Source organism: Sus scrofa, chromosome 2 (assembly GCF_000003025.6).
Source record: "Sus scrofa isolate TJ Tabasco breed Duroc chromosome 2, Sscrofa11.1, whole genome shotgun sequence".
Lineage (NCBI taxonomy): Eukaryota > Metazoa > Chordata > Mammalia > Artiodactyla > Suidae > Sus > Sus scrofa.
In genome coordinates this window covers 136802483-136826813 of record NC_010444.4, presented here as the reverse complement: position 1 = coordinate 136826813, position 24331 = coordinate 136802483, and the positions used below count along the sequence as shown (strand labels likewise).

The window sequence follows — 24331 nt, the reverse complement described above, 5'->3', positions numbered from 1 at the left end:
GTGGGAGGTCCCTTTTGGATGTTAAGGCCAGCGCGCTCGCTATGGGCTCTTCCTCCTTCACCTGAGGCCGCGGGAGGGGGCAGCTGGTGAGACTGGGCTTCCCGTTAGATACCAAGTTGTCCCCTTCCTGAGACTGAGGAAAATAAAAGACATCTTGGGGTTTCTGTGCTAGAGATGAGGTTGGGAAGGGGACCCCGCTGCATCCTTGAGAGCTGTCCTAGAGGGGACATCCAAGGAGACAAAGCTCAAGGGCTGTGGTGCCTGACGGGCAGCAGTAAAGGGGTCTGTGACCGTGAGATGACCGGGCCAGGGCCACTCCTGTGGGTCTCTCTGAGTGGCTCTGGGAAGGTTTGCTGGGGCTGAAAGGCAGGCCCATTTGAGAACACTCAGGCAGAGAGGGACAGGGACAGAGAATTACGGCAGGCCCTCACCTCCTAGCGTGATGCTGGTTCCTGGAAGGGCCCAGTTGGCCTAGAGGTCCCTGAGCTCCTGGGCCTGGCTTCCAATCTACAAAAGGGGGCCTTTAGGGACCCCAGACGGGGCTCTGACACCCTAGTCTCCTCCGTGGCTGGAAGGCGGGCGTGCCTAGGCTAGCCCTCTTGGCCCTCCCCCCACGGTAGCGATGCTGGTGGTCTGGTGGCCTTTCGTGGGGAGCTGCAAGTGGAGTGACGGGATGAGCCTGGCCACGTGCGCCAGGCCAGCACGGCCACTCACTCACCAAGCTGCCCCAGGACTGAGTCGGGCCCTGCCTTCGCTCTCTCTTTCTTCTCGGGGCTGCCCTTCGGGCCCTCGCGGGCCTTCCTTTTCGAGTCGCTCTTCTTGCCCTTTGCTCTCCTCCCAGACCGCTCTGTGTCAGGGGAAGAGAGAGCAGAAGGCAGATGGTTACCCCAAGCCGCCCAGCCAGAACCGGGACCACTGCGTGGCAGCCCCAGCCCTTCACCCAGCGCCTCCTCTGTGGCCCAGGCTCGGAGCCGCATGGGACCCGGGAGGGCGGGAGCTCTGGCGAGCCAGGGAGCAGGGCAATGGCCCTGGAGGCCGGCACGGGGCTGCGGGGAGGGGGGAAGAATGCCTCTCGAACCTGGGCTGCAGTCTGGTCACAGCCGACAGACCTAGGGACAGAGTCCCGGTGGGTGGGAAGGCTGCCTGGTGGTGAGTGGGCAGAGCAGGGCCCAGAATGCCAGGCTGAAGAGCCAGACGTGAGGGTGGCCAGGACACCAACCGAGCCGTCAAGAGACTTGGGTTCCAGTCCTGACAAAGTGGTCGGTCCTCTCGGGCAGTGCCCTGCTTTAGAGGGAGAATCGTGGGGCACGCTTGGCCCTCATCTCCGTTCAGTCCAGGACCACACAGGTCTAGGGGGCCAGAGATCAAACAGAACAGGGGAGGGGTGTGTGGGTCGGGGTGGGGGGGCAGCTGCCAGGAATCTTCTCCCAGCTTCTCCGCCAGAGGCTAGAGAGTTTCCTGAGTAAGGGTTTAGGCGAAGGTTGACGAGTGTGGCCCCAGCTCCAGGAACCTTCCCAGCTCTGCTGCCACTTCCCTGTGAGACCCAAGGCCTGGCCTGAAGAGGCCTCACCTGATCACCTGGGACCAGCGCCTGGACAGGCCCGGGGGAGGCTTCTCAAGACCCCGCCCTTCCCACGGCCTGAGCTCCTTCCAAGGGCACAAAACCTCACACGTCTGACCCTGGCAAGCCCTCAGCCTCACTCAGACACTCTCCTTCTGCTCTGGGGCAGCCATGCCAGCTTCCTCCCAGTCTCTCTAACGAGACAAGCTCCGGCCCTTGGTCCCCAGTGGGTGCTTTCCTTGTCCTGCCCCTCACCTGGTTCAGTGCACAGCCTGAGTATCACTGCCTTAGGGAGACCTTCCCCGGCACCTCTGGCTTCGGCAACATGCTTGTACCTCCCACCTGGGGGTCAAACATCACAACACCGAGGGCATCCGCTTTGGGTGGAGGCCAACGAGTCTTCTCTCCAAACGCCCTGCCCTGACCAAAAGGCAGCCTGACGCTGCCACTCAGGTCTAGAAGCAACAAACGTCTCCAGGTTCGATGTAGGCACGTGGACCCTCCAGGCTCTTGACCGTGGTTCTGGAATCCTGGGCCTGAGGGCACTGCACGGCCTTGCCACTCTGTGTGGCCTTCCTACAACTGGGTGTGTGGTGACCTGGAGTCAGGAAGCCTGAGAGGGTCCAGCATCACCAATGCCATGAAGCCATTCCTGACACTCTTGTCCCTGCACGGGCACCAACTGCAGCCCCTTGGACACCACTTTCCGTTGTCTTTCCCAAGGACAAGCTCCATGGGGACAAGAACCAGTCCACTGAGTCCATGGCAGGGTGCCCGCAGCGCCCAGCACAGAGCCCAGCACCCTGTCCACAGTCGGGCTTACCGAAGGAACCGGCAGACGAGAGGGAGTCTGGAAGCTGCCACAGATTTTGGGCTGCCTGGACAGCCCTGACCTCTATGCAGCCGGGATCCACTCTGACCCAGCACCTGTACTTGGCAGTGCTGGTTTCTGGGGCCGGAGTGGGTGATCACCCCTCAGCACAGTCGAGGCAGCTCAGCTCTGGGGCAGGACCAGGTCCTTGGTCATTCACTCCCGTGGTGGCCCAGGGCCCCTCCTGCCCCCCAGGCTGAGCTGGCAGTGGCAGCCCCTCGCTTAAAATCACTCTCCATACAGCCATTTTTGCTGCATCTAATTCGACATTAGAGCACCATTTTCTGGGCTAAGCATTGGCCTCCTTGCCCTGTAAAGACTCCGGGACAGGGCCTTATTATCGGGCAATGTTCACAACTAATAAATAAGACCACTGTCAGAGCTTCTGTGAACTCTGATTTCCAGATCTATTAAACACGTGTGATGGTGAGAGCGGAAGAAGAAGACAGAGGAAAAAACCATTGGCCCAGGGTCCGAGTCCCATCAGACCTGGTCAGAGAGAATGAACACACGTCTCCGGGCAGCTGCCTTCCTCAGAATTGACACCCTGGCAGATAGGGGCTCAGGGAAGCTCGCTGGCTTGGGCCCTTCCTGCCCTGGCACCAGCCAGAGCCACTGGGGCTTCTGGCTTGTACCTGTTCACGTGCAATTTGCTCCTGAACCACCAACGCCCCAGCACTGGCTAAGAGTCCCAGGGAACCAGAAAGCTCCCCCAATGAAGGCAGGCCTGAGGCCCACATTCCAACCTCTGCCTCCGAGCCAGCCGCACGCGCCTAGGACCCTGGGCCTTCTATCTGGATACAGAGGGGAAGGGTGGGGGCCAGTGGCCCCTGACCCCACACATGCCCCACCAGGCCCCGAAGACACATATCCTCCCTGGGACCCGGCCCCTTGAGGGCAGGCACACGAGAGGTGGCCGGCGGGCAGGGAAGGCGCCTACCTCGACACAGATCCTGTTCGATAAGTTTCATCTGCAGGTGGAATATCTGCTCCTGGAGCTTGCAGATGGCGTGTTTCGTTCTCTCGCGCCTTGTCACCATGTAGCACAGATTTCTAACCTGAGGAGACACAAGAGAGATTTGCCACCTTACTCAGGGCAAGCACCCCAGACCTCCCAGCTCTGAGGGGGGGCCACCACTGCCTTGTGTGCCCAGGACATCCAGGAACCAATTCTCAGACCCTGAATGCACCTCAGCCCAGAGGAGCACGCAAAGCTTGGCCCTGTGGCCCCGGGCACAGCTGGAGCAGGCAGGGAGTGTGTCTGCTGAGCCCAGGCTGGCGACTCTGCCTTCCTCCTCTCCGCCTAAATGTCCTGGCTGAGCCATGCCATCGCCCAAGTGTGGCTGCTCTCCCGTGGACACACAGGGACCCAAGGTCTGCTGGGGCCCCACGAGGTCCCTAAGTGCAGCCCTCAGCCTCCTGTCCAAGGCTGCTTCCCATCAAAGAAACTCTTCCGCCGCAAGCACTCAGGCCAAAGCCACCTCCTACCATGACACACGAATGACTGGTGCAGGAGTAGCAAGAGCTCCGGTAGAGCAGCTCTGGGTGGACAGGCGGTTCCTAACACACTGGGGTCCAGCCTGCAGCTGACCCTGTCCACCTGCTGCGTGAGCTCTGAGCCAGGTCCACAGCTACTGTGGTCAAGGCCCCACGTGCACTTGGCTGCGTTCGCTCAGCCAGAGACAGAACTCCTCCGGGGAAAAGGCCGGCTCTCTCTCACCCCCAGAGGCCAGCCAGGAAGAGACTCTTAGGGCCAGGGAGACCAGCTTGCTTATTAGCTCATGGGACAGGGCCCACCCTGCAGCTGGTCTGGAAGCAGCCAAAGGATGGGCCACGTTGCTCCCTGTCCACCGGGCACCTCGCCCTAGGGGGCCATCCCTCCCCGGCAGCGCTCAGGGTATATCATGCCTCCCCTCCAAGACCCCGTCTTGTTCTGTGTTCTCTGCAGCTCAGTCACAGCCTCCAGCAGCAGGGACAGCTGGCCAGAAGCTGCTGAACTGGCATCCTGGGTCCCACCAGGGTCCAATTCCAGCTGGATTCCATCTTCATGTCCTTCAGTTTCCGGGGCACGACTGATGGGTTCCAGAGCCCCTGCCTATTGTCACGACCGTCACTTCTCCTGGCCTGGCAGGGGGCTGCGGTCAGACCTCTCTGCTGGGATGGGCCGCCTCCTCTCCTTCCTGAGCCTAGTTGTGAAGGAGACCCCGGGACACCTGCGCCAGGCTAGGCTGTGGCAGGATGGGCACAGCAGGGCTTCTCGGCAGCACTCCGCACCCTGGCCTCGACCGTGAATGCCAGGCTCTCCCGTGGCCAGCACCTCCCCAAGGGACAACCACCTGGCCCAACGAGAGCCCCTTGCTTTGCACACTGGCACTAACTTCCTCGAAAACCCTGACTCCCTCGGGACCAACCTCCAGCCAACCTCCTCCCACCCGTCCTTAAGCACAAGCTACAGCTCTGCAAGTTCCGGTGGTGTTGGGCCCTGGGCTCAGCTACGAGTGGAGCCATTAGGGTCCTTTCTTCCGAGGGCTTGCTGCCCAGCGGGGCAGTACCACAGCACTGTACTGGCAGGACCTGGTGGTCCCGAGCCAGACTTAGGGTGGTAAGGAGGCACCCTGGAGGAAGGGGCAGGTTGGCTGGGTGGGGACTGATCACAGAGGGCCAGAGGCTGAGGGCAGGATCCAGAGTAAGGCCAGAAGGTGGAGAGGCAGGGCAAGGCCTTGTGACTGAGCCAGGCCAGCAGAGCTGTGGAGGGATTTGGGTGATGGGGGGGCGGGAGCAGGGCTGTGCAAGAGCTGCGACCCAGGAGTCAGCCTTAAGGACCCAGCTCCTCCTCTTGGCCCCCTCAGCTGCTCCATCTGTATGTCCCATCAGGCCTCCTGGTGAAGTGACTCCCTCTGCTTTGCAGTCACCACCCCATCTTCACTTGGACAACCAGCCGGTCTCAGGCCTCAGGGATCCCGGAGCAATCTTCTTGAACTAGATCACCAAAGGAAGGTTCTCCAGTGGGTTGAACAGCACCCTTTCCCACAAGTTATGTCCACCTGGAACCTCGGATGCGATGTTATTAGTTAAGATGACGTCACCCTTGGATGTGTGTGGGCCCGAGATCCAGGGACTAAAGTCCTTATAAAAGGCCACGTGCAGACACACTGGGAGAATGCCAGGTCATGCTAGACACTGGAGTCCCGGGTCTACAAGTCACAGAACGCCAAGGGTTGCCAGCAACTGCTAGACGCTAGGAGAGCGGTACCTAATGGGTTTCGACTCAGAGCCTCTAGAAGGAAAGAGTCCTGCAGCCGCCTTGATCTCTGACTTTTGGCCTCTCGAACGGTGAGAAATCACATTCGTGTTGTTTAAAATCCCAGGGTTTGCAGGACTTTGTCACAGCAGCCCTATTAACGGATACGGCTTTCTTCCTGTCACCTTTGAAAAAGCAGAGCTGCAGCCTAAAGTCTTGTCCAGTCTGACCTCCTCTGTCCCCACACAGCCCACGGTCCATGGTTCTCCAGGCGGCTTCGGGCTGGTCCCCTTCTTTCGGAGTGCAGCCCACTCCTGCCTTGAAGCCTTGGTATGTATTCGAGGCCTAGCCCCAAACACGCTTCGTCCCTCTCTTTCCAAGGCTCTCCTCCTTCGGGTCTTGGCTCACGTGTCACCTCCAGAAGGCTTCCCTGTGCCCCAAGGCAAAGCAGCCCGATGTCACTCTCCTCACACCCTGGTGTCTTTCCCTCCCAGCGATCAGGTGGCCTGGTGGGCGTGGGGATATCGGGGACAGAGAGGGGGGGATGGAGGCTACTTCGGAGGCCTGCAAACAAACCAGTCAGTATATCCAAGCTAAAAACAGAGCAGTCAAGATCTACTGCCTACGAAGAAACAGATGTAGTTTCTTTCTTGCCTTTTTTGTCTTTCGGTCTTCCACCTGAAACACGAGAGCCCCGTTTCTCAGGTCACGCCCAGAGGAATCCCTGGCTAAGATCTCCCCAAGGTCCCTGGGGTGGCTGACTGAGAACACAGACTCCCAGGCTTGGCCGAATATCACACTCTCCAGGGGTGAGGCCCTCAAATATAAACCACACACAGCACTGCGGAATCTGAGAACTACTGCCCTAGGCCAGGGCTTCCCATATGAACTGCATGGGTTGCTGAGTTTGAGACCTCGTCACAGCACAGGAAGAAAATATTAGAATTTCTAGTGTCGAAGTTTCTGTTGCCGTGCAGCGGAAATGAATCCAACTAGGAACCGTGAGGTTGCGGGTTCGATCCCTGGTCTCGCTCTGTGGGTTAAGGATCCGGCGTTGCTGTGGCTGTGGTGTAGGCCAGTGGCTGTAGCTCCAATTGGACCCCTAGCCGGGAAACCTTTAAATGCCCTGGGTGGGGCCCTAAAAAGCAAAATAAACAAGTAAATAAATAGAAAAAGAATTTCTAGTGTCTTTGTCCTATTAGAAATTCCAATTATGGGTGTGTGTTTTTTTTTTTTTTGGCCACAACCTCATGGTTCCTAGTCGGATTCGTTAACCACTGAGCCACAACGGGAACTCCATGTGTGTTTTTGTACTATACCATGGCAGATATGAATGAGATATTAAAAGTATAATACACTGGAGAAAGAGGCTCAGTTTTTTTTTCACAAGGGTACATATACTACACAACAGTCACGCCTGCAGAGTCCTCCTATAGAAGACCTGTGAGAAGTCCAACGATGCCACCATTCTTTGGCTGCTACTTTGGTCACATCACTCCTTATTCCCACTTCAGCTACTTTTCTAATTTCTCCCAAGATTCTTGGTAACATAGCTACATGTTAACGACTGCTGTAAAACTCCTCTTTCGTGACGGCTTTTGGGGAAAGGTATGGATACCACTCAAGCTACCAGACCCTTTTTCTTCTGATTATAAAAAAACACTTAAAAAAAAAAAAAAACAAAAAAAAAAACGCGACGAGCACAGAAATGAATCAAGTGGAAAAGCCTCCTCCATCTAGGACAGGGATCAGTAAAGCAAGTAGGTTTTACGCTACAATGAAGTTGTTTTGCAGAGAGATGCTGGATGTGGGTTCAGAAGGGGAGCGGGCAGGGAGGACTCCCAGCGTGTTATCCTGAGCTAGAATGGACCCGAATGAACCAGTGTGCGGACATCCATGAAGACCGGGGAGGGAGCGTGGGCTGGAGCCAGCCTCCGGATGGACAGCAAAGCTGTGGAGCGGAGGCGCATTGAGAGGTCCGGGCGAGTGCGGTCAATGATTGCTGGGTCCAAGGAGGACTCAGAGAGGGAGCAGGAGAACTTGGGTATCAGAGAGGCATCTGGTCAGAGCATCCACAGGAAAAGTGTTTTAGGACCAAGGGCGTGTGTGACTGCGGCAGCCACCGCTGAGGGGGCTGGGCGTTGGGGACGTGGAAGTGGCCCCTGGATGCAGGGAACCTGTGGGTAGCCCTGGTACAAAGTTCAGCAATATGGGGGTAACAGGCAGGACGGACTTGTTTTTGAGGATGGAAGAAGGTAAAATAGATTCAAATGCTGGTGGAATCCTGGAGATGGAGAGGGAATAAAGAAAAGATAGAGCGAGGTGGTGCAGTGGGTTAAGGCACTGTTACTGCGGTGGCTTGGGTCTCTGCTGTGGCATGGGTTCGATCCCCGGTCTGGGAACCTTCTGCACGCTGTGGGTGAGGCCAAAAAGAAAAAAAAGAAAAGATACAGACTTCTGTGCTACACGGTGTGGGCTAGAGCAAGATCCTGGGGCGGGGGGGGGGGGGGGGGCAGGGACCTGGCAGGGAGGACATGGGAGGAAAGGGCAGAGAGTGGGTACAGAAGGCTCCACTGGGCAAGGAGTTGGAGGTCTCTAGTCTGAGGAACAGGAGAGGAGGTTGTCCGCTAGGGGGAGGGGGAGCGGGAGCTTCCGTTGTGGCACAGTGGAAAGGAACTCAACCAGTAACCACGAGGACACAGATTCAATCCCTGGCCTCCCTCAGTGGGTTAAGAATCTGGTGTTGGAGTTCCCATTGTGGCTCAGTGGTTAATGAACCCGACTAGGAACCACGAGGTTGCGGGTTCGATCCCTGGCCTTGCTCAGTGGGTCAAGGATCTGGCGTTGCCGTGAGCTGTGGTGTAGGTCGCAGACGCGGCTCGGATCCTGCGTTGCCGTGGCTCTGGTGTAGGTCGGCAGCTATAGCTCCGATTCAACCACTAGCCTGGGAACCTCCATGTGCTGCGGGAGTGGCTCAAGAAATGGCAAAAAGACAAAAAAAAAAAAGAATCTAGCGTTGCCGTGAGCTGTGGTGTAAGGTGGCAGACACGGCTCGGATCCTGTACTGCTGTGGCTGTGGTGTAGGCCAGCAGATGAAGCTCCTATTCGACCCTTAGCCTGAGAACTTCCACGTGCTGTGCGCATGGTTCAAAAAAGCAAAACTGAAAAAAAAAAAAAAAAAAAAAAAAAGAGAGGCAAAGGTGAGACAGAGGGTGGCTAGGGCGCCCAGAATGTCACTAGCTAGTATCCCAGCAAGGCTGGCCAGCGGGCACCTTGGAGGGCTTGCCTATTCACTGCTATGGGCTCGCGTCTGGTCACAGAACGGCTCCTGTTGGGTGAGGCTCTGCCCAGACGCCAGGGACAGGCGGTGAGCTAAGGCCCGACGGGGTGGGAGTGAAGTAAGCAGGGGACAGGGAAGGAGGAAGCGAGCAGGGGAGCGGAGGCTGCGGTTGAGAAGGGGTGTTTGGGGATTCCAGCTTACCGACCCAGAGCGGCTAGAGGGCAGGACAGGATCTGAGCGGGCAGAGGTGCTAACGGGGAGGAAAAGCCCCAGCGCCGGGAGACACGGGGCTCAGGAGCACGAGTTCTGAGGCCAGGGCTGCCCAGGACAAGACAGGCTTTGCTGGGCCGTCAAGGGGACCACACTCCAGGCCCTGAGGACTGAGGAAAGGGGATGCGACCAGTGGACAAGGAAGGAGGTGGCAAGCATGGGGGAGGCATCAGCAACGAGCCGCCGGGAGTTCCTCCTTGTCTGTCCTCTGGGGGGGGGGTGTCTGAGAGCTGCCCCCACTCTCCCAGCTCCTCTCAGGCCAGGTCACACCTTCAATGAACTCCTGGTAGCCAGATGCGGAGCCACAGGCAGCGAGGCCTTGCATAGCCCAAACCGCCAGGACCGTTGCTAGGGGACACGGGCCGGCATCCGCTCATCGTCAGGGCTGCAATTTTTTTGTCAGCTGGGAGTAACTCCGGGGGGCTGTAGCGGCCGTGCCTTCCCGTACTGATGGCCAGGGCCGAGGCCTGAGGCGGAAATGTCGGGAAAGCACATCTTCTAGGCTGACCATAAAATCGGATTTCATGCTGGGGAAGGCAGCGTGGTCCCTGTTCCTGCTTCTCTCAGCCAAGTCCCCGCCTGGCCTTGGGAGGCACACCCATCAGGGAAAATGCCCTGACTCCCGGGCCCTGGCACTGGGGCTGCCCTTTCGGTCCTCCCCAGAAGGCACCCTCTGAGCAACCCACCCTTCCAGGAGCCAGAGTGGCAACAAGGACCATCACCACCAATAGAGGGCAGTGTGCTAAGCGTGCGCCCCATCCTTCTCGTGGTCCAAGGTCAACCAGATCCTTACTCCCATTTTACAGCCAAGGAAACTGAAACCCCGTCAGAAGCAGAAACCGAAACTCAGAAGGCACAGAACTGGGAAGGGCTGGAACTGGCTGTGGACCCAGGCTACCCACAGCCTCGGCCTCAACCCTACCCTGCATCCCTGATGGATCCAGTCCAAGCTGGCGTGGTGCCCAGTAACAGGCTGGATAGTCTTGGCTGTTGGCACTGGCCCATGGTCAGAGACCGGGCCTGCTGGCCAGGCCACCAACAGTCACGGGCCTGCACAGACAGCCTTCCCCATGGCATCACTCACTCACGCCGCGAAAGGCCCAGAGACTGGACCTGGAGGGGGTCGAGCCAGCACAGGGTTGTCTCCGACGTCCTCTCCTCAGCCTGCCCATGCTGTACCCTCCCTCGCCTGCCACGCAGTGGGTACCTGTCAGCCCAGCTTGGAGGTTGCTGGAGAAGCAGCATTTTGACAGGCCCTCCTGAGCCCTAAGAAGCTGCACAGACTTCAAGGCTCGGCCTTGCCTCCTCTTCCTGGGGGAAGCCTGGGCCCACTCATACCTGACTTTGGAGGGCTCTATGGCCCCAGAACCCCAGAGCTGCCTCAGCTGGCATCCTGCCCCTTGACAACCTCAGTCCCTGGCCGCAACTGTACCAAGTGGCGTTGAGAGGCGAGCGGACCGATAAGTGGCCCCCAAATGGACAGACTAGACGATAAGCCAACACCTCTCTGACAAACCCTCCCCCGACTCAGGTCCATATTCAACTCAACCTTAGAAAATAAACATCCCTCTCTGAGCCCCAGGGTTCCCGTCTGTTCACAGCAGGGATGGCACCACACACTTCTGGTCCCTTTTTCCAGGATGATGATCCATAGCTGAGCCCACCCCTGACCCCCCTACACAGCCTAGCCAGGGTCAGACACGGCACCGACCAGCACATACCAGGGAAGTCAGATGTCCCGAGTCATCTGGAAAAAGGAGTGAGAGCAGGATGCCTGCACTGGAGACCCTGGGGGGAGACTCGGGGATGGCCTGAGGGCAGGCGTGGAACAGCTTTGATCTCAGAAGGATCTGTACCTGATGGTCCTGCCCCGTGAGACAGGAGGCTGGGCTGCGCAGGAAGTGGTGACTGCAACGTTGCTGGCCTTGCTCTCTGTCCTGCTGGGAGCCATGGACATTTAGCGTCCCCCATGCCCCTGCCTTCTGACCCAGGAGTAGGCTGGCAACCAGACAGTAAGCTCCCTGCTAGGCCAACAGGGTCCTCTGACCTGGGAAGATCAGTGCGGTGAAGACGGGTGGAGAAGCCGGGTCCAGTTTCATAGCCTCCGTCTCATCTCCCCCACCACCTGGCCACCAGAGCCCCACAGGACAACATCTGCCGAGTTGCTCTAAGGGCTCTACAGAAGCGCCAGCTGAGAGACACGTAAGCGGAGCAGCTGCCCCAGGTCACATGCAGCCGCCCTGATGCTCCCCCCAGGGCGGTCTCCTAGCCCGGCCTGGGGACAGGGTGGCCATGTGTGTCTGTGTCCACGGAGGACACTCTGACATGCCCCTCAGCCCAAGCCCCAGAGTCCTAGAACTCAGTGTCCCACAGAGGGGAGGCCAGAACAGCAACTGGGGATCAGAGGACTGGATCACAGACCTCAAACACCTTGCTTCCTCCCTGGGCTGCCCCCAGTTTGGGGGCGGTACTGCAGCAGCTGGAGCAGTGCCAGAAAAGCCAAGTTCAAGGGCACATTCCACAGAAGGGGGACCCCTCCCCCCCGCCACCAACCTTCTTTTGGGATGAGTAGGAGGGATCAGCGGCTTTGGGAAGGCCTCCGTGCTCTAGGAAAGCAACTCTCACTGGCCCCCAGGCTCCCCTGCCCAGCCCCAAATGGTGGAGTGTGCACACCCTCCTTCTCTCACTCAGCTCCCAGAGCTATGACCCTGGACCAAGCAAAGATCACCCAGGGCACAGCGGAGGGCTTCTGGCCAACCCACTCCCTCCCGCCATCCCGGCCCTGTGCCGCCACCTACAGCCTGAGTGTTCAGAAGTTGCAGCCACAGCAGGACGGTCCCTGCTTAAAATACTTCTACTGTTTCCAGACACACTTTGGCCCACCCAGCCCCATGCGTCCACTCCACACAGGCTGCTGCAGGCCTCCGGCCCATCCTGCCGCCCCTGTGCCTCTGCTCATACTGTTCCCTTCAGCCAGCACCCCTGGGAGCCGTGCTCACATCGGCCTTCCCTGCCTTGGCCCGATGCGCTTATTGGGCTGATTCAACTCACTCGTGATTCCCAGTTCCTTCCCTGCCTCGACTCTGAGCAAACCTTGCGTGTTGGGACCAGGCAGGGCCCATAGAGACCACCAGGCATCCAAAGCCTGGGTCCTTGCCCCGGCTCTGACGCCTCCCAGCCTCCCCGCCCCAGAAGACTCCCAGGCTTCAACAGGCCTGCAGAAGGGCTGGGACAAGAGAGAGACTCAGAGACCCCAGAGCTGGATCCTCCCCTGTTGTGCAAACCATCAGCTCCCCTCGCCCTGTCTGAGATCTGGAGGCCCTCAGGGCCCTGCCAGCGCTCACAGCATGAACCCTGGTGAACAGCTGCTCTAAGGTGTCGAGGGAGCAGCGGGAGGGCCCCCCGGGAAGCCTGGGCAGCGGCGGTGGCGGCGGCGGCGGCGGCGGCGGCGGGGGCGACTCACTCTCTCCAGGTCCTGCCGCAGGTGTGTGAAGAGCTTCAGGCGGCGGTACAGGACGTCCTGCTCCTGCTGGGCCAGGTTGTCCACCTCGTCCGTCTTGGGTGTCAGCAGCGGCTGGTTGGCGTTGGCTTTCCTCTTCAGCTTCCAGTACTGGTAGATGAAGTCAACCAGTGCCTCGGCCAGGTCCAGGCGCTCGGCCACCTCGGCCGGCTCCACCAGCTCGTAGAAATCTTCTTCCAGCTGCTGCAGCCGCTGCTTACGCAGGGTCACCTTCTCCAGGTCCTCGCCGGCTTGGCTGGGCTCCACAGGCTCGGACGGCATTTCACCCCGTGAGCCCCCGTCACTGTGCTCCTGGCAGAAAGACTTGAACTTGACCTCGTCGTTGTCCGCTAATATAGTCCTCATTTCCAGGCTGTGGTCAAAGGCGCAGGTGACGTGGAATGCCGTGACGCAGGAAGGCATGGAACACTGGAGGCAGAGGAAGGGCAGCGTCAGGTGTGAAGGGAGCCCTGGCGGGAGGGAGAAGGACGTGGGGCACCCCCCAGGGTCACACAGAGCATGCAGAACGCGGGCGAGGCCCTAAACAAAATGACGTGGGTTCCTAACATCTCGTGGGGTATGGACTGGAGCCGCGGCAGGTGGGAAGGGAGGATGGAGAGGAAACGGGGGTCAGCGCCATATACCCTAGGAAGTCAGTAATACATGATGGACAGTCCCTCTAGGGACAAGCTGCATTTGTGTGGACAAATGACGCTGGATTCTGAGGCACCCAAAGAAAGAGCCTGGTGATGGGTGCCTGCCTCCTCCACTCCTGCGGCGTTATCCAAGATGGGGAGTCCCTTGTCCTCTGGGGAGAGGGCCTGGAGTTGAGCCCCTTCCTCCTTCTCTTGCCCAGGGCCACCTCGACGCCTGAGGTGCCTGGCATGATGCTGTGAACAGCTGACAACTGTTTCAGCAGGAACCTACCCAAACATCAGGGACTGCACTCACAAGCCGTTCCGAGAGTCTTACAAATGGAGAGAGGCCCCCCCTAGTGTTCGCAGTGAAGAGACGAGCCTGGTCCTCCCACCTCCCGACCTGCAGACCAGCAGCACGAGCATCCCATGGGAACTCAGAGAAATATGCAAATTCTCAGCCCCACCTCAGAGGGACAGAAGCAGGACCTCTTGGTGGGGGGAGGAGGCAATCTGTGTTTGAACGAGTCCTCTGCGTAGCCCTGATGCAGGCTGAAATTTGGGAACCCCTGCCATCAACAGACTAATGAAGCCCTGCCCTGTGTCAGGAGAGCCTGTCGGCTTCGCTGGAGGAAGTTTGTCTCCTACGCCTCCCACACGTCAAGTTTGACGTCCAAAGAGGTCAGTGTGTTCATTAAGCCCAAACACACTTGCTCTTGAGCAAAGTCAGAGTCCTCAGCATGGGAATGGGGTGGCGAGCCTGGCTCCTCGGGCCTGTATGGCGGGACTAAGAGCATGAGGGAGGGAGGAAGGTCCAGCAGGTGGGATTCTGACCCTGGTCCCCGTCCGGGCCCATCGGGGGTTCTGTCCGAAGCACCTTCAGGGAAGGAGGAGGGTGGTGGCCGCAGCCTGTTTTACAGGGTGTCCCAGACACGCCCCTCCATGGAGCTGGCTCCTGCGTGGGCTTCCGGGCAGCGCTGGGGTGAAGGGGCTGTGTACCTGGATGCAGGTGCCTGTGCACTCCTTGCAGAGGCTGCAGGACAGAGCCCAGCGGCTGGCTGGGATGTGCGAGATCTTGGTGATGGGCTCCATCTTCTCAGGGCATCCGATGCTGACCTGGGCGGGACACAGGGAGCTGCATCAGGCCTCTCATCCCCAGCCTGCCTGGGGCTCGCCCAAGGCGGGGCTTTCTGCTGAAACCAGGCAGTGGGCAGACTGGGCAGGCAGAGAGTCCCCAGGCCTTCCAGACTTCTCAAGGTGACCACTGATGAAGTGTCAGTGTGTGCGCGCCAGTGGCTGGGCTTCACTTGGGACGGGGAGAGTGCAGATCAGAGCATGTAACTGACTGTGGGCCTGGGATGTGTGGGCCTTAAGACAGAGACCCTTCCGTGTGCATGCGTGTGATGACAAGAGCGTGCAAGGTCCGCACTCCGCTCTCCCGCAGGCTTTGGTTAGCAGCATCTTCAGAGTTCTTATTATAATTTGTATTTATTTCACTTATTTTTCCGGGTGGCACCTATAGGCCCCCACGGCAGGATCTCTTCTTGGGGGCCTCCAAGGACGTTCTTGGCCAATGGGGGTGCACCTGGTCAGCCCCTCCTGTGGGGACGGGCCTGCCACCATGCCTGTCTCCTGGGAACAGCCCACCCCTCAGCCCCAGAGGCAGGGTACCTTTGCCTTCCCACTGCCCATGTCCAGAGGTCCTGCACGGAAGGGTCCCCATGGCAGGTCCCTGTTGGCTCTGTGTCGCTGCTGTGCCCAAATGTAGTTCCAGCCTTTAAAACGCTGACGTGGGGACAAGTGACTGTTGCTGACAGAACCGCTCTGATCACAGAGGCCTGCAACGTGGCTCCCAGCAAGGACTGTGGGACGGCAAGCCCAGGACGGGCAGGGGCCGCCTGCTGACAGGGCCACCTGGCACACTTCTGGGCTCAGGCAGCACTGCAGTGGGGCCTCATGCTGGGTCCGGAAACACAGCAGGGCCAAAGCCGACACTCCGGTCGAGGTCAGCATTTCATGTTCCAAATACGGTGTGAGCCCGGGGCCGCTGAGAACTCACCATGGGCCCAGCCCACTGCCCATGGTCCTTCCCCCCCTAGACTCAGACCCAGGCCTACTATCCGGCTTTCAATCTGGCTCCCCATCTGATTTCCTTTTAGGGCATCTGGCTAATTTGTATTTTAAACACGTGCTTGACCACAGCCGGCCCTGCTCGGTCTGGAGAGACCTGCACCTGCTTCCCCCTGGAGTCAGCTGCCCAGCTCTTGTCCAGATCTCACTCCCAGCATCTGCTGCCCCTGTGGCTCATAATCCCACCTCCCCGGAGAAACTACCACCTGCGTTCTGCCCATGTCCATGGGGAAATTCTTCCCAGGCGCAACTCCTGAGATGCCCCCGTGTAATGTGGTCCATCACCTTCTCTGCCCGGTGCTCTGCCACCTGGATTCTGAGTTATGGTCACACCCACCTCCCCAGGGCTGTGCCCCAGGGCTGCCCCACGCCTCGTCTGCTCACCTCAGGAATCCAGAGAGCGCAGCTGACGTGCACCCACTTGGTCCCGCTTCTAGTGGGCTTCAAGGCTCCTCCTCGCTTGGGGCAGAGCAGGCACTTCGGCTGGACACCCAGGGCACACGTCCGGCACAGCCAGCTGCCCGTGGGCACCTTGAGGATCCCGTAGCATGCCTGGGGAGAGGGCAGGGTGGTCACGGGGCGGGGGCACTGGCCAAGCCACCCGATCAGCATGCAGGTGCAAACGGTCCCGGCCCCAGCCCAAGCCAGGCGCTCGAGTGACACTGCTCCTCATCTCCACTAAGGGGACCTCGGGAGGGACCACAACGCAAGGGCTCCTGAAGGGCTCTCAGCCTGCGCTGTGGGCTGAGATGTCACCATTTCCCAGCCCTTTCTGGGAAAGGGCGCAGCTCTGCCCTCTGCTGGGAGGTCAGGCACCTGAGCAGAGGTTCCCACCCGCGAGGGACGTCGGGGGCATCCCCACACTGCCTCAAACCGAAGACAGCTCTGGGTACGGACGCCGCTGAGGACAAGGCCCAGAGCTTTCATCTTTTTTCACAGGGATCCTTCTGGTCCTACCTGGGGCTTAGGGACCTCAGAGCTGCCGCGTGCAGGCATGCGGATAAATGAGGAGGCTGGCACACTGCCTACCCACTCGCCAGCCAGGGGAAGGCCCTCTGAGCTCCCTGGCATGAGTGGGCAGAGGAGGGCTGCTGAGTCAGGACCAGAGCGGGTCCCCTGGGTTCTAGTCACATCTTCTACATCTTCTACCAAGACAAGGCCCAGGGAGGGCCAAGACCTAGAGCCTCGGGGCCCAAGATCAAGAGGGGAGCCAGGTCAGGTTAACCACCAGGACAGCCCGGACCACGCTGCCCCAACCAAAGGACGCACAGGAGGCACTTCGTCTGCACAACTTATTATATTCACACTTGAGGCAACAGGGGCTCACAGAGGTTAAGAAACTCACTCAAAGGCACAGAGCTTGTAAACGGCAGAGCCATGGTTTAAAACAGGGGGACCTGGCTCCAGGCTTTGGAGGGGGAGAGGGTGAGGAGCAGGGGGAGTGCTTGGAGGGGAGAGGGTGAGGGAGGCCAACAGGAAGGGATGGACAGGCCAGCCGACGACAGGTGCTCGATCTGGCAGAGAGGCCGAGCTAAGTGGCCCCGGATGTCCCTGGCCTGACGGGCACTCACGCCGAACCTATCTGGCCCCTGCCCTCCTTCTTAGGGGCCTGTGCCCACAGCGCTGCTGCAGCCCGACAGCCAGGTGAGCAGCCTAGACGGGGGCCTGCCCACACAGGCGCTGCACACGACGTGGCGTCCGAGACGGGGCGGAGGGAGAGGGGGCTGCCCACCTGGTGCACGCAGACGTTGCACTTGTCGCAGAAGACCATCTCGTTGCCATCTTCGCCCTCGGGAGAGCGGCACACGTCACAGACGACATCCTCGTCATACTCGATGCCCAGCCCCTCCTGCGTCTCGATGGCCCGTGCCATGTTCTGGTGGCACGTCGTCTCCAGCTCCTCCAGCACGCGCTCGAGCGTCAGCTCGTCCAGCTCTGGCCTCTCTGTGAGGACAGCAGGGCAGGGGCGTCAGGAGCCTGGCCTCTCAGAGCAGACGGCCGGGAGGGTGTCCACCCACCCACGGCGTGCACCACCTCGGGAACAGTTCCAGCGTCTGAAAACTGACTGGGCTGGGCCCCACAGCCTCGAAGGCCCCTGGGGGGCCTGGCGTTCGGACTTTAGACCCTGCTGGGGACCACGCACACTTATGCACACACAGATACTAGGCCCGTGTCTCTAGGGAACCCAGTGCTTGAGCTGCGCGTATGTGGGGAACCTCGGAAGGTGGCGCAACAGGGCAGAGCTGGTCCTTCCCGGAGGCCCGTATACTAACTGAGCCCGGCCCACCTGTCATCCCAGACTCCTAGGGCCCTCTCACTGTAACAGGCTCACCACGAGAGTCCCGAGAACCGTCTAAATGACAGTATTATTGCCTTCACCTGACAGCTCCGAAAACTGAAGCACAGTAAGCAGTAATGCAGCAGGGATGGCCCCCCCAGCTCCGGGCAGTGCCAAAGCCCAGTGGTGGCCACTGCCCTCCTGAGGGTGAGGATGCTGGGGTTCAGAAGAAAACCCTCCCTGGCGGCCCCATCCCCTTCTCAGCGGGCAGGTCACCTACCCATCTCCTTGAGCTCCGAGTTGATGAGTTCCAGCCAGTAGGCGTCGATCTCGTCCAGGTCATAGCGGCTGCCCCCTGGCCAGTCAGGCTGCGAGCCCTCACCAAGTTCAGAGCTGCTAGGGGACACCTGGGAAGGGGGGCCTTCCAAGGGTGGCAGAATCCTGAGAAATCGAGAGAGGATGTCATGCGGGGAGGGTGCCCTGGGCCTGCTTTCCGCAGGATCTGCGGCCTCCAGGGAGCGGACCAGCCCGGATGAGGAGCTAGAGCGCTCCTGCGGTGTGAGGCTTTGATGCCAAGCAGACTCGTCCCTTCCACCTGTCCACCCTGTAGAGGCTACAGGAGGCATCCGAGGGCTGTCCTGGGCAATGCCTGCTGCCAGCCTCTTGGGGACAAGTGGGGGATAGGTCCTTTTGCATACCCTTCAAGCTGGAGAGAGACCGGGCATTGACCCCAGGCCGGCCCTCAAAGACCTGGCCCCACCAACAGCCTCAGGAGAACCGAGGCTCTAGCTTCAGGGTAAGGTCTGAGGCCAGCTCCACTACTTAATGTGCGACTCTAGGTAAGCCACTGAAATGTCCTCTGACCCCGTGAGCGCATCCAAAAAAATGAGCTAGTGGCAACAGCACCTACCTTGTATGGGGTCACGAGGACTCAGAGGAGGGGTAACGCGGAACTCCCAAGGCCATGCCTGGCCGGTAGTAAGCTCTCTCTACATGTGAGGGTGTACTTTAAAACCTCTGGATATGGCTCTGCTCCTTCTGAGATGGAACGTGAGGGCTTCTCGCCGTGGGAGGGACAGCGTCCTCTCCTGGCTCAGCTGCGTGCTGCCCCTCAGCTCCCCATGCCAGTTCAGAATGCTAGCTCTTCCCACCCCCTACCAGTTGCCATGGTTATTGCTGTGGCGCCGGGCCTCCGTCTGGCCAGCCCTGCCAGGGCTGGGAGGCCCCTCACTTGCCCGAGAGGCCTCCTGGGGTCGGAGGCAGCGCTGCCAGGGGCTGTGACTCAGCGCAGATGGGCAGGGGAGGGCAGGGCTCTGGATGCAGAAACGGTACAGCTGTGGGGAAGGCTCCTGGGCTCCCGGAAGTGCCCCGGGTGTCACCGAGGGGGGCAGGAAGGATGAGGGAGACAGGGAGGCAGAATGGCCCCCAGGTCAGGAGAGAGGCCCAGAGGAGGGGGAGGGAGGCAAGGAGAAAGGGCGAGGGCTTGGCACCACCTTTTCCCACACAAGATGCCCAGATGGAGGGGTCTTGACACTGACAGTGATGTGACGCCCCCACCCCGCCCGCATCATTCCAGGTGGAAGCAGTACCAGCACTCTGAGTTCTGCCTTTCCCATGAGGCTCGTATTTGTCTCGTTTTTCTTTTTTTTGGCCACACCTGCAACATGCAGAAGTTCCCAAGCCCAAGGGACTGAACCTTGCAGAACAGCAGCAACCCGAGCCACAGCAGTGACATGCTGGATCCTTAACTGCTAGGTCATCAGGGAACTCCACGAGGCTCTTATCTGAATTAAGGCATTTTTTTTTGTTTTGTTTTGTCTTTTTAGGGCCGCACCAGGGGAACATGACGTTCCCAGGCGAGGGGTCGAATCGGAGCTACAGCTGCCAGCCTACGCCACAGCTGCAGCAACCCCAGTTCTGAACAGCGTCTGTGACCTATACCACAGCTCATGGCAACGCTGGATCCCCAACCCAGTGAGTGAGGCCAGGGATCAAACCCACGTTCTCATGGATTCTAGTCAGATTCATTTCCGCTGCACCACAACGGGAACTCCTTGAATGAATGCATTCTTTCAAATGTAATTTTGCCACCACCCTGCTTTTCTGTGCCCCCAGCTTAGCTGGGGTTTTAGACAACCTTGTCTGAACGGCCACCATTTATTGGCATAACTACCACACTTGTGTGCTCAGTCAGCTGCCACCTGACCAGACCTCTTGGGACCAAGAGAGCATTCCTTTCTCTGGGAAGCTGGGGTTACAGGGCTCACAACAGAAAAGGCATTTCCTGTGCTTCCTGGGGCTCTCCTCCTCCTCTGTTTAGCCTCTTCTGGCTCTGACTATGCAGGAAACGTTCCTACCAAGGGTGGCCTGGGAGGCCAAGGCCTTGTCTCAGCTGCAGCTGGTAGGAATGAGGTCAGCTGGGGGGAGGGGGGCTCTGGAGGAGAAGGGGGGCTTTGGAAGAGGAGGAGGGGGGCTCTGGAGGAGGAGGTGGACTCTGGAGGAGCAGGTGGGCTCTGGAGGAGCAGGGGGTGCTCTGGAGGAGGAGGAGGGGAGCTCTGGAAAATGGGGATGGGGGCTCTGGAGGAGGAAGAAGGGGCTCTGGAGGAGGAGGTGGACTCTGGAGGAGGGGAGGGCTCGCTACTGCAGAGAACCACACAGACGCCACAGGCGGTTTTGCCCTGGGCAGTCTTCTGGCCGCAGTCAGGGAGCTCTGGAGGTAGCCCCTCAGTTCCCGATCTGCAGGTGAGAGGTTATCATTCTCCAGGGAAGTTTCAGACCATGAGGTGGGCAGATCTGCTCGAGGGCTGGGGCAGGGGTGCGGTGGGGACGGGGGACGGACGCACTGGGCACGAGAGGGGGATGGGGGGGCAGCTGGGGGAGGGCAGTCAGAGTCAGCATGCCAAGGTGATCAGCGCACAAGACTCTCTTCAGGCCACCGAGGGGCACCCCAGGGCCTGTTCCTGTGGCCTGTGACTTCCTGGCCCAGCCCACAAGGCCCTGGCGGTCATGCAGGGAATTCCCCAGAATTTCCCAACTTCCTCATCTGTTAAATGGGGACAGTAAGATGCCCTTCCGAGGCCTGATATGGTAATTAAATGTGAAGATGAGTCTGGCAGGCTCAGCACAGCCAGTTCTCAGGAACAGAGTTCCTATAACAGCTCTAACCATGGTGGCTGCCGTGCTGGCTTCCAGATGAGGGCTGTGCAGTGGCAGGTGTCCTGGGCGATGTGGGGACCAGGCTGGAGGGAGACAGGGGAAGAAGGGGCCCTGAGATCTCCACCAGAGCATCCCTCCCTGCCCTCCCCCTCAGCCTATCCCCTCCAAAGACCATGGACAGGCCAGGAGTGCCTGGCTCTTCTCAGCCTACAGCAGCCATGTGCACATGGCTGGAGCCAGAGCTGTCAGAACAGATGCAACACTGGCTGCCACTGGTGTTGAGGCATCTGCAGTTGATCACCCAGGCCGGCCAATGTCTCTGGGATCTCCCAGCCTTCAAGGAGAGAAGGGCCTGATCCGCACGCATGTCTCTCTGCCCAGCTAGTGACCCGCCCCTCTGCCTCGTTGTCCTGGGCCCTGGGCATGAGAATTCTCATTTATCCCTCAGCACCACAGCCTTGGACTGTGTACTGTTATCAGCCCCGTTTTGCAGAGGAGGGAACGGGCTCAGAGAGGCCGGTAACAGCCCCTCAGTTTACAGAGGTGAGAGTGAGAAACCCGCCAAGAGTCTGACCCCCCCCTTTTTGGTCCTGGGCAGGAGAGGCAGAGAATAAATTCTTCTTCCAAATCTTGCACATACTCTCACCCAGGGAGGTGCTTCCCTGATTCTAGAAGGGTGGAAGACAAGAGCTGGTGGGCACTCTGCCCCCAGGCACCAGGAGGACGAGCACTGCCCAATACCCAGTCCTCACCGAGCGCCGAGTAGGGCTTAGCGTCTGCTTCGCCTCTGTACTCCCATGCCCAGCACAGGCCTGGCACCAGGCAGGCACTGGGCGTCTGTGAGCCAGTCATCAGTGTGGCTGCCAGGAAGCAAAGTGCCAATGTCAAGGGAGGTGACGGCCGAGATCTTCGCCCAAGGCCTGGTCAAAATGGGCCTAAGCGAGAGCCATGGGGCTGCCAAGGCTGGGAATAAACTGCCAGTAACACGAGCTGCCCGGCCCAGGCGGGCCAGTGGGCAGGGGAGGCTGGGACAGCAGGCCCCTCTGTCCCGAGACATGACCTGGAGCATCTCCCAGGGTGCGGAAAGAAGCACTTGGCTAAGCTCTGCCAACGGAGGCAAGGCCCGTGGCCAGGAGGCCACCTCCCGACAGGAGCACCAGGGGTGTCTCTGACCTACAAGACCGGAAGGCTACAAAGCCCGGAGAGGACTCACTGGTGCCCCAGCCCTGACCCAGCCTGGCAGGGGGCCTCCTCAGAGGCTGGTCTTAGCAACCGCTTCCTGAGCATCTGATGTGTGTGCCAGGCACTTGACTTCCTCCTGCTAAGAACTCCTTAAAAGGTTTAACAAGTCCAGAGCATGGCTTATCTCCGTCTTAAGGACTAGTTAAAAGCCTGGAGACTTCCCTGATACGATCCTCCGGTGGGACCTAGTTTGGATCGACAGCAAGCTAAGTCCACGTCCATTTTCACTGAGCGCTGGCGTGTGCCAGGTCCTACGCCCAGGGCCTTCCCTGCGTCGTCTCCCTATGTCATCTTGACCACTGCATGGCGCCAGGTTTCTGTTATCACTCCCATTTCACAGACAAGGAAACTGAGGCCCAGGGAGACTACATTTCTAGCCCAACGTCCCATTGAATGTGAGCAGCCCTTTGAATCCAGGCTGTCTGGCTCCAGAGCTGAGCGTGAGCCCAAGCCCTTAGCCTCCGAGGTACACCACCAGCTTTTTAGGACCAAAGAAACAAAAACAAAAGCCTGAGGATATCCTAGAAAGTAAAGGCAATCTCAGGACTGGTAGGGTCCTTGACTGGCCCTAGCCTCCCCCTTCCTCCCCTGCCTGCGGTCCCCCGGCCTGGACCGCCCAGCTCACCTGACCACAGGCTCCGGAATGGCCTCTGCCCCAGCGGGCACCTGCACGCCTTTCTCCCATTCCTGTCGCCACGGGTCTGCCAGGATGTAGTAGTCATCCGGGCTGAGCTGGTAGGAGTCTGGGATCTTCATGGCTGTGATCAGGTCTGTCCGGAAAACCTGTCAGGAGCACGGGAGGGAGAGAACGGCCTCAGCGCGCCTCACGGTGGGCTGCTCCGCAGGCCAGCACGCGAGAAGGCGAAGGCAACTCCAGGGGGCCTCCTGCCCCCTCACTCAAAGATACGACCACACGAAAGCAGGAAGGATAATAACGCAGCTTCTCTGAACCCAGCACAGGGCTTCGTATACAGAAGATCTTCAATCAATGTGCCGGGGGTTCCTGCTGTGGCTCAGCACGTTAAGACCCTGACAGTGTCCGTGAGGACTAGGGTTCAATCCCTGGTATCGCTCAGTGGGTGAAGGATCCAGCATCGCCTCAAGCTGTGGCGTCACAGATGCAGCTCGGAACCCGTGTTGCTGTGGCTGTGGCGTAGGCTGGCAGCTGCAGCTCTGAGTTAACCTAGCCTGGAAACTTCCATATGCCACAGGTACAGCCCTAAAAAGAAAAAGGAATGTGCTACACGAATGTACGTGCTCTGACCTGTTTGAGAACAGAGTTTGAGTGGTGGGCAAGAGCAGATGTCAGAGAGAAGAGGAAGGACTTGCCAGTGGAGTTTCCCTGTGGCCCACTGGGTTAAGGATCTGGTGTTGTCACTGCAGCGATCTGGGTTAATGCTGTGGCTCAGGTTCGATCTCTGGCTCAGGAACTTCCACACACTGTGGGCCAAAAAAAAAAAAAAAAAAAAGACTTGCCAAGAAAGGCAAAAATAGTGAGGAAAAAATCAGATGGCAGAAAGGCTTCTGTGAATGCAATACTGCCATGAAGTGACAGTTCAGGGAATTTCTGCTCCAAATTTATCCTTTGTCATTGCAACCATAGGCTCAAAGTGGAAGAGTCCAGGCAACTACATGCCAGGGCCTCATGCAAACAGCTGAGGGAGAGGCCAGCGTTTGGGGCAGCCTAGGGAACAGCTTCCCATTGGTCAGGGTCTCTCTGGTCCCAAGACCAAGGACGCCACGTGGCCTGCCAGGTGGGACCAGGGCAGTACCGTCCTGTGTGTGCCAGGCTAGGGGAGGGTGCTGAATGCCTTCTCAGTCAAGCCCATCCCAGATCCCTGAGGGCCAGGCCCTGAGCGGAGGCGCCCCCATGCTCTGGTTTTCACTGGGCTCCCTGGGGGGGGAGGAAACTGCTCTTCCCAATGTCCTGTCTCCGCCCCCACCTCTACATCCACTTCCTTCCCTGGAAGAACGAGAGTCTACCAGCCTTCCAGAGGCTCCCGGCGCTCACTAGCATCCCCACTCATTGGCGGCGTGTCCCATCTGAAGCTAGGGCTGTAACTACAGGAAACGACTGGAATGGGGGCGCTAAAACGGGGGCTCCAGGCAGCACCTTGCAGAGATCTCATTAACGTCTGCATCTAGCTAGAGAGGGCCCTGGCTTGCAA

The 24331-nt window shown here is 59.2% G+C and overlaps 1 protein-coding gene across 15 annotated transcripts in view; it reads right to left on the bottom strand.

Annotated features, from left to right (window-relative positions):
* The window catches only part of JADE2 (jade family PHD finger 2), a 145949-nt gene that overhangs the window by 5191 nt on the left and 116427 nt on the right, over nucleotides 1-24331 (bottom strand). For 11 of the 15 annotated variants that reach the window (XM_021084771.1, XM_021084773.1, XM_003123948.5 and 8 more), the window contains 8 exons: nucleotides 22789-22946; nucleotides 18046-18206; nucleotides 17220-17431; nucleotides 15872-16039; nucleotides 14357-14473; nucleotides 12687-13151; nucleotides 3373-3490; nucleotides 719-847 (listed from right to left, as the gene is read on the bottom strand). In XM_021084771.1, coding sequence (XP_020940430.1) covers nucleotides 719-847; nucleotides 3373-3490; nucleotides 12687-13151; nucleotides 14357-14473; nucleotides 15872-16039; nucleotides 17220-17431; nucleotides 18046-18206; nucleotides 22789-22946 — 1528 coding nt within the window. The remainder of the gene's footprint in view (nucleotides 1-718; nucleotides 848-3372; nucleotides 3491-12686; nucleotides 13152-14356; nucleotides 14474-15871; nucleotides 16040-17219; nucleotides 17432-18045; nucleotides 18207-22788; nucleotides 22947-24331) is intronic. The other 4 variants (XM_021084776.1, XM_021084777.1, XM_021084775.1 and 1 more) reach the window with 1 other exon arrangement.